Source organism: Xenopus laevis, chromosome 8L (assembly GCF_017654675.1).
Source record: "Xenopus laevis strain J_2021 chromosome 8L, Xenopus_laevis_v10.1, whole genome shotgun sequence".
NCBI lineage: Eukaryota > Metazoa > Chordata > Amphibia > Anura > Pipidae > Xenopus > Xenopus laevis.
The window spans coordinates 51,319,485-51,337,899 of record NC_054385.1 but is presented as its reverse complement, the minus strand read 5'-3'; the positions used below and the strand labels follow the sequence as shown (position 1 = coordinate 51,337,899).

General features: G+C 37.4%; 1 protein-coding gene across 2 annotated transcripts in view; it reads right to left on the bottom strand.

Moving 5' to 3' along the window:
* Window positions 1–2,020: 2,020 nt before the first annotated feature.
* Window positions 2,021–18,415, bottom strand: part of LOC108698913 (A-kinase anchor protein 17B-like) — a 47,170-nt gene continuing 30,775 nt past the window's right edge. Inside the window, exons 1-5 of one of the 2 annotated variants that reach the window (XM_018230779.2) lie at window positions 10,120–10,236; window positions 6,190–6,953; window positions 5,941–6,062; window positions 4,608–4,830; window positions 2,021–4,035 (exon numbers count right to left, since the gene is read on the bottom strand). In XM_018230779.2, the coding sequence (XP_018086268.2) occupies window positions 2,410–4,035; window positions 4,608–4,830; window positions 5,941–6,062; window positions 6,190–6,939 (2,721 nt within the window). In that variant the 5' untranslated portion in view covers window positions 6,940–6,953; window positions 10,120–10,236 and the 3' untranslated portion in view covers window positions 2,021–2,409. Of the gene's footprint in view, window positions 4,036–4,607; window positions 4,831–5,940; window positions 6,063–6,189; window positions 6,954–10,119; window positions 10,237–18,415 lie in introns of those variants that run through there. The other variant, XM_041572762.1, reaches the window with a different exon arrangement.

Here is an 18,415-nt window from a genome sequence, read left to right as displayed (position 1 = left end):
TATTTCCTATGTGTGAGAGTTTCGAAAAGGGAACACTGCAGAAGAAACACACGTGCAGTGTCAAATTTGGCTCATCCACGAGGTTCAGATCTTCATGTAGGCAGGGCCGGCCTTAGGCCTATTGGACCAATTGGGCCCAATAGGGCCCCGCACCACTGGGGGGCCCCGCACCACAGGGCAGCACAGATAATATTTCCCTCAGCACATGATGCTGCCTGGCCTGCCCCCAACTTTGAGAGTCCAGCCCATCCCCAAATCCATAGGTCTAGCCTGCCCCCAACTCTCATAGGCCCATCTTTCCTCCAACCTTGATAGGTCTTGCCTGCCCCCAATCCAACCAAGCCTGCTCCCAAGATGAATCGGCCCAGCCCCAAACTAATTGGCCCAGTCCACTCTCCTATTTCCTCCCTCTCTCTCTTACCCTGTGTGCCCCTATTATGTGCCCCTATTTCATCCCTCTCACTCTTACCTTGTCTGCCCCTTTCCTTTCTATTTTGTGCCTGTATGCCCTTATTTTCCTAAATACTTGGTTTGTCAGTAGCCAGCAACACTTTGTCTAGGGGCCCCGCCAACATGGTCCCAATTGGGCCCCACATTTGATAGGACCTGCCCTGCATGTAGGTTAGGACCTGTCAGGAGAAGACTGCATCAAAATGCAGATGGATCATTGCTGAAAATATTTTCAACCCTGCCCAATAGATCTCTTATAGGTGGCCATATATTTGTCAGCAGGCCATCAGAAGGGACATAACCCTGACTCACATTTAGGCTGCTACTCCATATTTGATCATAACCTAACAGGCAGTTTATATGCTTATTCCAATCATATCCCTAGAAGATGCTAAACAGCTCAGTTACAGTTTATTTTCGTATAAATGATGATATCTATGGATTGGTAAACCTAAAAGTCTGGAGAGACACAGGAGATTATTGGCCTGTGCAAAAACAAAAATCTGTCTCTTTTTAATTCTATATTGGTAGTAAAAATAAAGCATAAAAAATAAAATTAACTATTGATGCTGTCCACAAGAAAAGTATTATTACTTAAAATACAACTAGTAAAACTTGAAAAGGCATACAACCATAACGTAATCTGAATGCAAATAAAGTATTCACCATTCTCCTGGCGTTGCCTCCACACTAATGGATATTTGAATGGTTTCTTGCCACACTTAGGGGCACATGGGTCGAATATCGAGGGTTAATTAACTTCGACCATCGAAGTAAAATCCTTCAACTTCGAATATCGAAGTCGAAGGATGTACCGCATTTAGTTCGATCGAACTATAGAAGGAAAAAACTATTAAGTCCTTCGGATCGAACGATTCGAAGGATTATAATCCATCGATCGAACGATTTTCCTTCGATCAGAAATTACTTAGAAAGCCTTTGGGGAACGTCCCCATAGGCTAACATTGGTGCTCGGTAGGTTTTAGGTGGCGAAGTAGGTAGTCAAAGTTTTTTTTGAAGAGACAGTACTTCGACTATCGAATAGTCGAGCAATTTTTAGTTCGAATCAAAGTCAAAGCCGTAGTTGAAGGTCGAAGTAGCCAATTCGATGGTCGAAGTAGCCAAAAAAGTATTTTTCATTCTAATCCTTCACTCGAGCTAAGTAAATGTGCCCCATAATATTGACTGCATAGTTGAAGTCGACATTTGTAGCACTTTGGGACAATGGGCAAATAAAGGGTAAGCAAACCTTTATAGATTTTTTTTTCACACACGTACCTAGAGCAATTCATTATATATAATTTTAATAAATAAGTGTGACATACTTTTCATCCTGGTCTCAACGTTGGATGCCACTGTTGTTAATGCATATTTCAAAAGTATCTTTTTAACTCCTTCTCCAAGTAAAAATTGCATATTCTAATAGAAACTGGGTACATACTAAATATAACTTTCTCCTTTATATGTCTTTATAATTACAATGCAAGATCTCAGTAATAGTCTCTGGATCCATTTATAATAATAAAAAAATGCTTTTGTTGAGATGAAACACATCTTAATCCCATTCAATTCCAATAATAACCACAATGTATTTCTTTTTAATGAGAATTGTCAACCATATGGTCATTAAATGCTTGCAGTGAAAAATGGATGGTTAACAAAAACAATATAAGGGTATTTAAATATTTACTTTCACATATGAACAATTATATAAGCAGCATCAGCCATATTCTATTCACATGAAAAGCATTGATGTCCTTTGCTGAAAAAGGAGGTTAGCTCTAAAGGACTATTGCTATACAAGGTTCTGAAGATATTTCTTCTGATGAAGTTTGGCAACAGTTATGTAGGTAGCAGGGTAGCTTACCCCTAAATAGCTAAGCTCACAGTTCGTAGGTATCATATAAAACACATAACATATACAGTTTGGATGAACCTTGGTTGATTTTTAGGTTATTTTTACATTTTGTACTTTGTGCCTCTATCGAGTTCTTCCTCACAATAGAAATGATGCTCCCATTCTAAAGAGTCATGGAATGATCCTTTGGAACTAATGTCTGACTGCAAGGTAGAGACAGATGGATGGCCGGGACTGGAGCTAGACCAACTGGAAGATTCATCGGAATCCCATGAGTGTTCTTCTTGTTTTAAACACTCTGTTTTGTGTTCTGGAATGTAGCATTGTTGTGGATTTGATATTTTCTTTACTTTTCTGTGATGTTCTCCATAATAGCTCAAGTTATCGGGTTCATCTTGCCACATGTAGCTATTTTTCTCAGATGACACACCTGCCAGTCTGTGAGCATTAAAGCACTTTTCTTTGGAGTGGTTTCTGTCTTCCACCGTGCAGCTAGAAGGATTTCTTTTCACCTTCTTTCTCTTTCTTACTGCACATACTTGTTTCTCTGTATCAGTATCACTTGTTTCACTATCATAATGTAGATGTACTTTGGCTTTATGGCATGCTTGTGTTGGATGACACTTTGTGTGCTTTTTAATTTGCCTGCATACAGAGTAGGAATGTAACAAATGGCCCAATATATCTTCATGGTGGCAAATCCTATTTTTCTCACAATGACAGCAAGACATAGCTTTTTTCAAGCAAGCCATATTCCTTTGCCTTTTGGAAATCTTTCTAATATTATTCACTTTCGTTACTGACTCGCTTACCTCTTCACTGAAGTATTCAGAAGTGCTGCTTATTTGCTCTAGGACATCTTTTAGCTCATCGCTAGATTCTGAACTATGGATAGAATCTTCATTCTTCCGTTCTTTTGCAAATAGTCCCTCTTTGTCTTTTGCACAGTGAGACCTTGCTGTCTCTAAGGGAGGCTTGGGCTCATCTTTAACTACATGATTGTCCGTTTCTTTAGGACATTCTTTGGAACACTCATTGTCAGAGGAACTCTCTGATTTTGGAATATCTGCTGTTATTTTACTTTCATGTTCATCATTGTCCGTTTTGTGGCAAGGCTGCTGCTCAGTTTTCATCTCAGGAAAATTACAGGTCATGTTTCTGACTTCTATGTGAACAGTATCGCCACTATAAGAAACCACTCTGGAACACCAGGCTTTGCTTTCAGTATCCGTAGTTTGAAGAAACAACCTTGCATATTCTGGGTAGTCGTAATAATTCAGCAAATAATTGATGAATTCCTCAGTTTCATAAACTTTTATCTTTTTGCAGTATCCAATGCTGGAAGTGTCCTGAGACTGCAGTCTTTTCAAAGGTTTATGCTCCGAATAATTAGATTTTATTGGCTCTGTCTCATCTTCTTCCTCTTCAAATGTAGCAGGTTGAAATTTATAATTCAAGTTACTTTTCCATGCAGATGTAAACCCTTTTCCTTTCGCTTGAGGTGTATATTGTCTTTCAAGTGGAAAATATTTTTTTTTTTGTGGGGGCATAACTCCACAGTCATCTTTACTCTCAATCCCATGCTGTCTGCTCACCCTTTCCTTTAAACTTCCTATGGACAGGGACTTACTCAGTTGGGAATATGTAGATATTGTGCTGTCACAGGAGTCCTCAGTAAAATCACATTCCATATGTTCTTCAATATGTCTGTTTGCTTCTGCTAAATTCTTGAAAAGAAATAAGCTTATGTTAATAATAAAGCAACTGAAATTTTTATTAACTCCTTCAGTAGATACATATTTAGTACAACATGTTTAAATTTCCCAGTGTGTTACACTAATGGGTCACTTAAAGATTTGATTTTGTTGGAGGATCTTAGCTGTCTTTGTCTGTCTTTACACTTTTTTTGGTTTTCCTTGTCACCATTTAATTGGTGTTTCCCTCTATTCCTCACAATTTAACTATGTGATTATATTTTCATGAACATAATTAATACACAACATACAATGTATAAATAAAATCTGGTGAAAGCATTAAATAAACTGCCAGTGCTTTCTTTAAAGCGATACTGATGTTTGTATCAAACAAAGCCAATACTATGACAGATGTAAAAATGGTTTAGTTTCTGGTGTCAGTATCTCTTTAACTTGGTGTGAGGATACAGATTTTTTTTCTTGTAACCTGTGTTTTGGGGACAACTGTGTGTTTTTGTCATAAACAAACCATTCATGATATAGGAAAACCAAGAATCGGGGGAAAACAGATGTAAATAGTGAAGTTAACTTGTGGCAACACTTACATTAATTTGGTCCAAGAGCAGTGAAAGCAGATTGATTGATTCGACTCGTCTCTGAGCTAGAAGCAGTTTCCTCTCCTCCCATTCTTCTGTGTTTTCTACTTCCTCGAAAAACAAATCTTTTTCTTGTGTGTTTTCTTCTTGCTCTTTTTGTTTCTGAAGCTTCCTTTTCAATCTGGCTTTCCTTTTTCTTGCTCTTAATTTTCTTTCTTTAGCCTTTCTTTTTCTGTCAAGACAAAACATATTTTTTTTTTAAATTTAACAATATACAGTATGTCTGTGATGTATATTTTAAATTGGCAGATGAACACTTAAAGGGGTACTGTCATGGGAAAAAAATTTTTTTTTCCAAAATGAATCAGTTAATAGTGCTGCTCCAGCAAAATTCTGCACTGAAATCCATTTCTCAAAAGAGCAAACTGATTTTTTATATTCAATTTTGAAATCTGACATGGGGCTAGACATATTGTCAATTTCCCAGCTGCCCCAAGTCATGTGACTTGTGCTCTGATAAACTTCAACCACTCTTTACAGCTGTACTGCAAGTTAGAGTGATATCACCCCTCCCTTTCTCCCTCCAGCAGCCAAACAAAAGAACAATGGGAAGGTAACCAGATAGCAGCTCCCTAACACAAGATAACAGCTGCCTGGTAGATCCAAGAACAGCACTCAATAGTAAAAACCCATGTCTCACTGAGACACATTCAGTTACATTGAGAAGGAAAAACAGTAGCCTGCCAGAAAGCATTTCTCTCCTAAAGTGCAGGCACAAGTCACATGACTGGGGGCAGCTGGGAAATTGACAAAATTAAAATTGAATATAAAAAAAATCTGTTTGCTCTTTTGAGAAATGGATTCAGTGCAGAATTCTGCTGGAGCAGCACTATTAACTGATTCATTTTGAAAGAAAAATTTTTTCTCATGACAGTATCCCTTTAATACAATTGGCCAGATTCAGTTTCTTGAGAAAAAGGTTTATCACGTGAAAACTCATGAACGACATTCAGCAAAACCTATATAACGGTTTATCACATGAAAACATTATTGAAGCCTATGGGATAAAATTAGAACTGAATAAGGAGAAAAGTTTTTTCTCTTCAAAAAGAATATCGTCCATGATTTTTTACGTGAAAAAACTTGAGATAAATTTTTCTCACTGAATTGAATATGGCCCAATTTCTCTCTCCCTGTGTCTCTCTTATTATGTAACTGGATCAATAAATGGAAAAAAAATCCTTAAAGCTTGTTCCCTTAAAATAACGTCTGTGGTTACCATAATTTTACAAAGACTACAAAGTCATTAAGAAAATCAAATAAATATCAGAAACTGTTTTACCGCTCAGCTTCCTTCTCTTTTTCTTGTTTTCTTTGCTGTTCCAGCTCCTGTAACTGAAGTCTTTCAGCATTTCTCTTACTTATTGTCTCTTCACTAAAGTGTTTTGTTGTATCTATGGATACCTAAATACCAAAAACATGAATTCACAACAATCATTTACAAGAATATAATATTTTTTGTCGCAAAGATGGGAATATTATCTAAAGCATTTTAGTTTTCTACTGCCACTTGATCTATGAAATATATTACCTTTATATCACAAGCTAAACACTTGCCATCTTCACTTGAGTACATCAGTTTCATTCTGCGAAGTGCCTGAACTGCATTTATACTGCTTGATATATCTTCATATTGAAGAAAGGCCTCAAAGGTTTGAAGACCTCCCAAAGACAGGTTTCCAACAACTTCTCTATATGGATCAAGCATAGGTATATCTACATTTGAAAGATTTCCATATTTCTCAAATGCACTTCTGAGAACGTCTTCACTTGGCTTCTCAGTACTCACACTGGCCACTGAAAACCATTTGCAAGGTAACCCCTCCAAATAGATTGCAGGTGGAATCATATTTTCTGAATGATTATTTTCTAAATCTCCCTCAGGTTTTGGCATATAGAATTGTAACTCTTCATCGGTTGGCGAGTCCAAGGGAACCTCTGTGACGTCAATGCTCAGTGGCTCCTGAAAGCTGTTTAGTTGTAGCAGTGCACCATTAAGCTTTTCCAAGAGTACTTGAGCTAACATTTTTGTATCAGCTTCACCTTCAAAGCAAATATTCTCTTTTGTATTTCTTAAAACCTTCAGAGAACTGAAATGTTCCGGTTCCACCAAATTCTTTAACTGTTCTAAAATCTCCCGGTTTGGTATTGGCCTGGAAGGGTCTCTTTCTTCTGGGAGGATCACTGTGATTAATAACTTTAATTTTGGTTTAAGAAAGAGCCGATGTGTGTTACACAATTCCACAGTTTCAGAGTTATCATGCACTGTAATAACTGCCATTTTGTCCAGCCACTCTATTAAAGGAAATATAATACATTCATTAGATTTTTACCCTGAATACAATTCAAATGATACCAGAAACATCAAAATAGCTATGCTTTCTTTTAAATTTAGTTCACAAAATGGTTACATTATCAATGGACTTTTAAGTAGTTGTTTCTATTTCTGCACTCAAAATCACAAAAGAGTTAAGGGAAAAAAAATCCCCCCCCCTTTGCAGTCAGCGTGCACCTGATGCTTTCCAATTAGAGGTAACTGATCACTAGAGAATATATATGCAAAACCCAACTGAAACAGCTCAACACAAAAACACCTGTATTATCTTTAAGCAAACACTGCTCTTAAAGGATAACTTTCATTACATGAATTTAACTGCATAGAAAATGTTGTGCATGCTCATTAGTGGAAATCCATTCATGCCCTCCAAAAATCATAAAAGTTCATTGATGATTAGAGGGAGCTGCATACAAAACCAAGGTGCTCATATACTGTTTTCTAAATGTTGATTATTTTTAAAGCAACAAAATAGCTTGTAAACATTAATACTGATATTACATACATCAAATCCTAACTATCTTGGTATCTCTTATCCTTGTATTATGTAACCCTACATGGTGTTATTCAGCTTTTACTAATTCAACTTTTAATAGAAACTAGGGATGCACCGAATCCACTATTTTAGGATTTGGAAGGAAGAGTAACATTTTTACAATTTTTTTTATTTATTTGTGTGATTTTTTGGATTCGGTTCAGCCAGTCATTTGATTCGGTCAAATCCAAATCTTGCTGAAAAAGGCAGAATCTTGGCCAAATCCCAAACTGACTCCTGGATTTGGTGCATCCCTAATAGAAACATTTATCTCCTTTTTTCTGTGGGAGCACACTGCCACCCAACTACCTAAAGCATTACTTAGGTAGAGAGGATGATGTTTTAGGCTGTTGTAGCCCCTAAAGTGAACTAAGTGTTGTCCCCAGGATACTGGGTCCTGGTAATGGCACTATAGAAATTTCCAAACTGTTTCTGCTTTTTTATAGTTAACGAATGTTAAAAAAGATGTATGTTGGCACCTATTGTGCTTAACTGCTTACTTATGCATTACCATTAATGCATACAGTATATTAAACATTACAATGTTAAATATCCGAAGTCAGCTGCTTACCACTCCATGTAAAGAATCCAGTTGCCTTCTTTTCCTTAAGAGAACTGAGCAAGGTATGTTGCGCCAGAGTTATAAAGTGTGTATTTATCCAAATCAAACCTTACATCCATGAGCAGAGCCTGCAGAGGTGATCATGGCTAAGGAAATCATGGGAACAGATTCTTTCAGAGTACCTTAGTGCTTGGTAGCTCTTGGTATACCCCACCTGCTCAGCTCCTCAATTGATCTCTGGGGATCTATTCACTTTATACAGAACCAGCAGTATTCCATGAGGATTCAGAAAATCTCATCAAAAGCAAAACAGCTGTGAATACCTTGGCACCCAAGCTTTGCATTAAAAAATGTGTTACATTATTACATTTGTTTAAATGTAATAACAAAGCATATATCACCATATTAAATGAGGAAGATGGATAACAGGTTTGCACTTGGTCAGTGCAGGTATGTACTAGAAGGTAATGGTGGGGTAATCTCATCTTATTTCACCCAAACATCCATGTCTACACTCAACAACAGTGTTTAAATGCCATCCTATTTATTTAGCCACAGAATTTGCATGAGTGACACTATTTGAAATTTCTTGCCAGTGCTCCAGAACCTATGTTGTTGACAGGCAAAGGGTTTTAGAGCAACGTCACCTTGAAATTTTCTCATAGCATGGTTTAGGCAGCAGCATTTTAAGGCAATCTGCAACTGGACTTCTTGTTGTATTGCTCTCAGGCTGGGAATTTAGATTACTACCTGGATGCTATGGCCGAGCAGTTGGGCAATGGTTTGAAAGTCAAGAACACAGAGATAGTCAATAGAAAATAAGAGTAACAATAAAGTTACTCTGACCATCAGATAGTATTGTAGCTTCACAGAGGCAGAGAGGGAAGGTTTATCATTTAAAAAGAATTTAAAATAGAACATGACCATTGCAAATGTGCTTATAACAGACCATCTGTAACATATGTAAAGCTACACTTTCACGTTAAAAACGTTGTTCTGCATTCATCTTATTTTCTTTTGGAGTTTTTAGCATAAGACACATTTTCTAGCTGAAACCCACCAATGTGTGCAGTAACAGGCTGATTCTACACCTGTCAATATGCATATAATCCAGTATGGGCCATTAGCCTTATTTCTATACTTTTACCTTATTTCTGCTGTTACTATTTAAACAATTGTACAGTAAGTGACTAGACATCAGGCAAATCAGATTAATTACATGATTTATACCAGTGCATTAAAATGAATTTCAATCACAGTTAGAAAAATTACAACACGGTTCAGCTATTTTTATGGAGAAAAGAAAACAAAAACCATGTCTAAATCTGAATCCAGGGCTCACAGCATTTAAACATCATTTTAGCATTTTGTGTTTAATGTTATAAATACATTCTTTGTTGCCCTAGAAGACAAAAGGCCTATTGTTTTGCTGTGTTTAACCATGGGAACATGAACTCAGTGATTCCACTGACATCCAAGGGGTTAAAATACATCTTAAAGTGCAAGCTGTTATAAAAGTGTCTAGGAAGGCAAGAGTATATATGGATAATTATGGTACGGACGTCTCTAAAGAATAGATGGTTACGCCTGTAATCCCCTTTCCTGAGTTACTCTCTCTCTCTCTCTGCACCTTCCAAAAAATCCTTTTTCTCAGTTTTGAAAGCAATACTCTAAATTAAAGTGCTAAATTAAAAATCTACAGTAAGGTACAACTTGTGACAAGGGCCCAGCTTGCAAGGCACAAACAAACCAAGAGTTTGCATGACTCAGAAATCAGGAAATATACAGTACATCGAGAAGCAAAATACCAACTGTTGTGGTTAAACTGTTACAAACCCTGTCGTTTCTAATTTGCAAAGATTATGAAATAAAGCATGCAAGATCACACTATAATTTAAAGATTAATCATTACCACTCCTGATATTCATGTTATAAACCGAAGATGGAGATTCATACTGCATCTTAAAGCATATCTATCTATCTATCTATCTATCTATCAAAGTTTGCCTTGATGATAAAGTGTTCTTACCTGCTGTAGAGCCAGATGCCCGAGCTTCAGTAAGCCGCTGCTGAGAGAAGAGCGAGCAGGTGGGCTGTATCTGTGTACTGCTTCCTGCTTTTGCAGAAAATACTGCTAATATTAGGTTATGAAACACACAGGGGGTTTACTGGAGCCCGTTTACTGGTTCACTCCTTACAGCAAATTATAGCCTGTTGTCAAATAACCCTGTGCACGCTGGTTTGTCCAGTAATGTGTTACTGTTTAATATAGTACAGACCCCTTCCGGATACATTTAGATGAAATGTTTTCTCCAAAGAAATTTAGAAATGAAATATTTGCTGTTTGAAAGAGTAATTTTTTTCATTATATATGACCCTTATGGAAGACATCAGAGGTCTTTTAAAGACAATGAGAAAAGAAAGAGTAAAATTTACAGCAGCACCTAAAAAATAAATCAAGCTAGTAAAGCTAGTGCCTATTGGGCAATCTAAGATTTTGTTCTAATTTTTTATAAATACAGTAAATGCCTACCTATATATAAATGCCAGTGTGCACTACCTTTGCAAGTATGTATTAATAAAAGGCCCACTGATACAGATACCTCATCATATTCAATTAACCCTGCTGCTCTCCCAGCAATCAATAGTACTCATTTATGACTGGGAAGTGCATATAATGGCGCAAGCTGACTTTTTTTACTTTGCACACAGCATTACTTCTGAAATGAATTGTCGCAGCACTCTGCACAGAGACCTGAGGCCGTCCCCATGAGTTCAGTGCAGCCTATGTATGCCATCACTGTATTCATCAGTGGAGGGAGGGAGGAGGCATGTAGGCACCCCTCCCCCTAAATGTCCTCTTACTTATCCATCAGGCAAGCTAGCAAGGGAGTGGCAATTGACAAAAGCTGCAATGTGGTCCTGCACTTACCCTATAGTAGATGTTAAGGACAGGGCTGGCCTGTGCCCTCAAACTATATGCTTTGCTCTTCACCTTAGACTTTTTTTCCAGTGTAATGTGCAGACCCCAGACAGAAGTGCTCTCTGCATGAGCACTATGGTGTATGCACTTCCACCCTTTAATGCATGGGGCTGTAGTAAATTATCCCTATGTGTGAAGTTGAGTCCCTTAGACAGAGAGAGAGAGACCTCCAACAGCTCACTGACATACCAATGCTTCACACATCCAGATGATGAAGGGAATGACAGTTCCCTATTTTGCACATCATTGTCCAAAAGTGCCCCACCACTACACTGCACTGGGTAGGGGTTGCTGTGTGGGCCCCTTCGAAGATTTATTTGCAGAAAGGGTGCCAATTAGTTACACTACTGCATTTAGTACTGCTCAGAACCCTCTATAGACTATTGTTGCAGATGAGTATGCTTGCATAAACTCTCAGATTGACTATATAAAAGGATATATGAGATGGTATCTCTACCATTATCTGCTGCACGAACACAAAATAAATCTATTTACACATGATATAGGCACACGCCGCAGCACACTTGTTATAGTTATAAGCATACACCCAGTGTTTGTGCACATGTCATTAAAAAAAGACATATCAGTCACAGAGTAATGGCCCATTGATTGCATCTGTGAAGTACATAGGCAGTTTCGACTTTAGGTTAAAGTCTTATTTTGTGCAGTGTGCTTGACAGTACAATAACATTCTGTTCTAGAATATTGCACCAGGTTTACTAGACATTATAACTTTTCTTCAGTATGAAGTTCAGTATGAACTGAACTATTTTTGGCACAATTTCTATTTTACTGTACTGCCAATGAACACTAGCTCAAGGGCTTAGCAAACAGAAGGTGATCAGCACTATCCATTCGTTCTAGTCAAACTTATTTCACCTGAAAAAATAAATACAGACATTGATATACAATAGGGTTGGATTTAACTTTTCGGCTGCCATAAGCTTCCTCTGCTGTCACTAGTTTCTTCTGCTGTGACAAATATCCCCTTCCTTAATTTTTATAGAATGTTAGCCTGTGGAACCATAATAGATTTGGGCCTCTTGGTCCTGGTCATTGTGGCTTTCCCACAAATCTAGGCCACAACAAACATCACTGGCTAAAAAACAGTATACCTTGCATGTGTGCTGCATCCATCTTCAGTTATAAAGTATACCCCTGCCTTTACACACCAGAAGCAGACTAAAATAATGCAGTGTATTGCAATAGATAATATACATTCAAAACGCACTAGAAATTGATGTTGGTTTTGTAACAGAAAGCACAAGTGTATAGTTTATAAAATAAGCCCTCCCCAGGAGACAAAGAGGTTCATTTGAGTTAAATTACAGGACTGAATTGAGAAGAGAATCAGGGAATCACCTAAATTTCCCTGAACAGATGTGTTTAAAGAAAGAATTGTAAAAAAAAAAAAAAATAGAAGGTAAGGCAGAAGGAGAGAAAGCAAAATGTAATTTCACAAGCATAATCCTGGAGTTGACATGACGATAGCAACATGGAAAAGGAAATGTGAAGGTCCAGATAGCTAGATTTGCAAATGAGAGGCACTGAACGTAGTGTTGTTGTTGTTGTTTTTTTATTAATCATTGCTTTGCAAGTTGTGGTAAAAAAACAAATAGCATTCTGAAGGAACTGGTTATGAGCAATGTGGTTAATTAGAAATGTAGCCAATTTATTCCATTCATAATGAACTGGAGTTGTAACAGGGTAAAGGAAGACAGGAAGGAAGGGGTAACAAAACCAAAAATTGGAGATAATGACTGTAGGTATTATTGGTTTGTTATTTGATGAGGGTAGAGGAGGGGGATACTGAAAGGTCTTGAATGTGAATAACACACAGCAAAGAAGAATTACAAGTGTAAAGTTAAGAGTGGGCCCAACGTGCTGAACCAACCATTTACACAAATAAAGACTTTAGGTGAGGGGATGTTAAAAATTGTTAGCAACATAACAAGTGTGTGTCTGTGATCTAAAGAACATACCAACTATCTCTGTCTCATGTCATTTTTGAATGAAGCATTCCCCAGGAAAGACAAACTCCTTATTCAGCTGGAAATGAACTTCTAGCCGAAGAAAGAATATTAAATTGTGGCTCACTTTTAGCATGTGATTGAATAGGCAATTCTAAACAACTTTTCAATTGGTCTTCATTTTCTAAAAATATTTTTTAATTATTTGCCCTCCCCTTCTATATACCAGTTTTCAAATGGGGGTCACTGACCCCATCTAAAAAACAAATGCCCTGTAAGGCTACAAATGTATTGTTATTACTACTTTATATTACTCATCTTTCTATTCAGACCCTCTCCTATTCATATTCCAATCTCTTTTTCAAATCTGTGCATGGTTGCTAAGGTAATTTGGACCCTGGCAACCAGATTGCTGAAAAAGCCACTGAATAAAAAGTTAAATAACTCAAAAACCACAAATAATAAAAAATTAAGACAAATTGCAAATTGACTCATGTCCCTCTATATATCATACTAAAAGTAACCTCAAAGGTGAACAACCCCTCCCTATAACTTAATATTCAGAAATAAATCACAATGCAACATACAGTATAGCCACAAAGAGTCCCGAATGCATTAGTCGGCATTATATTAGTTATGGGTTGGACGGGATGGGCATGTAGACATGGGGCAGAGGGCTAAGGTGCAAGGACAGGGCTGGTCTGGGCTCCCTGATGCTGCATTATCCACCAAGCTCCAGATTTATAACACAGTGCTCTGTTCAGAGTGCAGCATTCCCTGGGTGCTTGCACACCTACTGGTGACTACATTGTGCTTGCCAGATAGAACAAGGTTTAGGATTGAAGTATACACATCCTATAAATGTGTGCAGAAGTTCAGAATAAAAGCAAAATATCAGCAGCACTGAATACAGGAATTTGATTTTACTGCCTTAAAAAAGCTAAACGTGTCTGTGAATCTTGTTTGGAAGCACATACATATTTTATTTGATTGCAGGGGAAATGCCATCACCAAGAAAGTGACAGTAGCTGTAGTTGCTCCTAAAAAAATCACACAAATGGCAGACGTCATTTTGACACTGGGTGCTGGCACAAAGCATTTTCTTTTGTGATAATACCTTTCCATATCTTTCTCCAATATGTATAGAAGTGGGTTGTACTATAAATCAGGCCTTAGTACAGTTGTTTTTAAAAATAACCACAGACTTTACTTGCCTTGTTTTTGGTGCCACAATCAAAGGAACTAGCTGCTGCTTCCAACCTTTAACAGAACAAGTGTGTGTGTGAAACTCTCTTCCTAATTTGTCTGAAAAAACAGAAAGCCGGAGTTGGTGTTGTTGGAAAAGGGAACTATGGCTAAATGAGGACGTAGAATAGCAATTCTTTTAAACGGGCAGGGTCACTAAAAATCATGTTGTTCTTACAGGAAATGGTAGGTAGAAAAAATGCAGCCTTTGTGCATAAAAGGTACTTGCACAATCTTTGCACATCCACATAGTTGCATTGGTGTGGCCGTGTCAATCCCACCTCCTGTTGCACGAGTGCACCTAGTAAAGCATGGGAACCCTGGAGCTACTGCCAACCAAATATCAACTATTGCAGCGTACTTACTCCTCGTACTCTACTCTACGTTATTTTGATGCCAAGGCACATCGCCATCTCTTGGACACTACTATGCTGAAATTATTGGGGGAAATACTGCATTTTGGGTACAAAGCATGCTTTTCAACTTCCTAAGTGGCACTTTGCCCACTGCACTTGCGCTTGTGAATGATCCTTTGTGAACATAATTTCTGAAATTTTCTGTGGGGCTTTCAATTTACATGTTTGCACCCCATTTGGAACTGCAGAGATTGCAGCACAGTCCATTTGTTTATATAAGGGGAATTTTAAAAGCAATGTACCTATTGGGGCAGCAGAGATTTCAGCACATGCCTACCATTGTATTTTTATATTATATAATTATTTAGGGTCTGTAGAGATATCAGTACAGGTCTGTACTATTCATTTTCCATAAGTATACCATTAAACAGGGAATAACATATGTTATCATAACCCACATAAACACTGGCATATATAACACCTAATAGCCATGAAATGCATAGATGTAAACACACACACTCTAATTACAAATGTTAATGTATGAATGAGAGGGAATGTTGTCTATTTTTGGCATCTTATTTTAGTAAGTGTCCTGGAATGTACAGAAAGCAGATGTGGTATAAGAGGTGCATGCTTTTATGGCAACCTTTCCAATCAGTTAAACAACCTTAATAACCTAAGCTTTATAAGCAGTGTTGGGAGGACTTAGTGCAATGTGACTTGGATACGAGCAGTGGTTGTCTGGTCACTTGCAATCTTGTTCCAAATGGATATGATGTCTTCCTGCACATTCAATACAGGAAATTATTTCTTGTTATTTATTAATCATATCCCTGAATCACAGACATAAGATTTAACACTCATAGAGTCTAGACATAATGGGGGGAATTCACAAAAGTGTCGGGAACGAAAAAATGTCTTTAAAATGTCGTAGAAAGTGTCGTAGCAACAGCCGACAAATTCACAGAGCATTTCCCCGCCAGTTTTCCGACATGTACGACACTTTTGAATTAGTGTCGTTAAAAGTGGGCGTGGTTTTTTAGCCGCCACTTTTTCCGACATATTTATGAATTACTCGTAAACTCATTTTTTTGGCCGACAATTTTGCCGACACATTAGGCCCTCCAAAATAAAAATGTCGGTCAAATTGTGTGTAAGAAATATTCGTGTAAAAGTCGTGTTTCCGAACTTTTTTTGAGCCGAACATTTATGCTAATGTCAAATTACTAGACAGTGTTCAAAGAAATGTTGGAAAGAGGTAATTATATATATTTTGGTAATTTATTTAAATGATTTAGTATGTATGTATGTATGTATGTATGTATGTATGTAGTATGTAATGGGATTGTACCCAGGGTTGGAATGGGAGAAAAAACTAGGCCGGGTAAAAAATAATCAAAGGAGCACAGATGTGTAGACATGATGATCCTGTACACATCCATCCATATTGCCTTTCTAACTTGTGTAATTAATGTAAAATATGTTAAAGATTATGCAGTCTTGTGCCTTTATATAGTCACAGAACAACCCCTCAGTGACTTCTAATATCCTTATCATTTACAGTAGGGTGTACATTATCGCTTATAATACATGAGTGAGACTCAGAGTTCCCTGTATAACTCAGCCTGCAGCCTTGTGTCTTTATATGGTCACAGAACCCCTCAGTGACTTCTAATATCCTTATCATTTACAGTAGGGGGTACATTATCCCTTATATACATGAGTGATACTCAGAGTTCCCTGTATAACTCAGCCTGCAGCCTTGTGCCTTTATATGGTCACAGAACAACCCCTTAGTGACTTCTAATATCCTTATCATTTACAGTAGGGGGTACATTAGCCCTTATAATACATGAGTGATACTCAGAGTTCCCTGTATAACTCAGCCTGCAGCCTTGTGCCTTTATATGGTCACAGAACAACCCCTTAGTGACTTCTAATATCCTTATCATTTACAGTAGGGGGTACATTAGCCCTTATAATACAAGTGATATCATAGTATCATGTCAACTAGGGTGTCCAGACTATGCTAGCCTGGGATATAGTCTCAGCACCTGGCCCACATCAGAAGATAGACTACTATTTTTATTAAAGTACATCTACTATATTGTGCAAGAACAAGTACGCCACGCTTATGACACCGCCACAGTTAAAGCTCAGAGTGAAGATGCTTAGGTCTGAATAGAAAACTACTTGGACTCTTCAGCTATTGTTGCATTTCAAGTTGTCCAAGGTCATTGAGAGGCAAAGGCTGGGGAGTAGGTTTGCACGGTATAATATAGCTTTGGACAACGCTCCATGTTGAACTGGTGTGCCTGTGGCCCACCAGGAAGCCTGATCTCAATGGGCAGTGACCCACCCTAGTAACTGGAACACATCCAGCTGAAGACTATCTAAAAACTAGCTAAAATATAGCCAAAAGGCATTTTAAAATCTTAATAAAAAGATGAAAAACAATTATGTTATCAATTAAGTTAAGTGCATGGAAAAAAAGTTGCCTCATGACGAAACTTTGGGCAATTTTAGAAAACAAAGTGCAGTGAGTGCTATACCACTAGAGATTTCACATTCAAGCTGGCGGGAAGGCAGTTCGAGGAGAAAGAGGGACAATCTGAGACAGTCTTTAATTGGTTTTAAATTATTAACAATTGTAGTTGCTAGAGTCCAAATTCCCCTAGCAAGCATGCATTGATATGATTTTGAGACTGAAATACAAATAGGAGAGGCTTGAATAGGTAAAAGTATTTAAAAATATCAATAATATATGTTGACAGTAAACCCCACTTGAAAGCTGTAAAGAGCCTGAAGCAATGAATAATAACTGTAATACTGATAAAATAAAGGGGAATTGTAAAGTTTTTTTGAATTATACATAAATTATTATATTCTATAACATATTAAAATTTAACTTTATGATGAGCCACTACTTTAATAGTGTTATTGAGATTAGTTGGCCCAAGGAGTAGAAATTCTCTACAGTTTTAAATTATGCAGTAGTAACCATTTCATGTGTTGTGAAAGACTTCTAAGATTGTCTTGAGTATGCCATTAGAAAGTGCAAAAGATTTTTATTGAATATTAACAAATGTTTGTTTACAAGTTTTGAAACTATTGAGATACTTATAACCCACACCTCCTTAAAAAAATATTTTAGAAAAGAGATTGCATGTTTAACCTATTAATATGCAAACTTGTCTTGGAAGGGACTGAACACTAGACTGTTTTCAATCCGGCTTGTATGTAGACTAAGCTCTTGCCTACTGTGAATTCTACTAATTTGTGTTTTTTTATTTTACCCATCTTTGCTTAGGTAATCAGAAGAGCAGTGAGCGAGAGATATATGCATTACAGCATCATGGAACCTACCTTAATTTACATCCTCAGAATTCACATTTTCCATTGTTTACCTATGGCCCCATCATTTATAAGGGGTCTATTCCTGTCTTTTAAACTAGTAAATCAGCCTTGTCGTTTGCCAATCTTTTTTTGTGTTTGTTTAAATTAAAATTCCTGTTATATTACACTTCTTTGTAAAACTTAAATGTGGCTACAGCCTTGTGTGATAACACAATGATAGGGAGGTACTGTGCTGAAGAAGAAGCCACCGGGCAAAAGAATACTACTAGGAAAGGGAAGTGGCTACTGGATTGAAGGAGGGGGTGAGAGAGGGACAGAAGGCTGTAAGAATCTGTTTTGGAAGACTGAAGCAGACACACTGGAAAACCCACAAGTTTTTCAGTAGAAACAGAAGTGGCAGGTGTTCACAGAAGG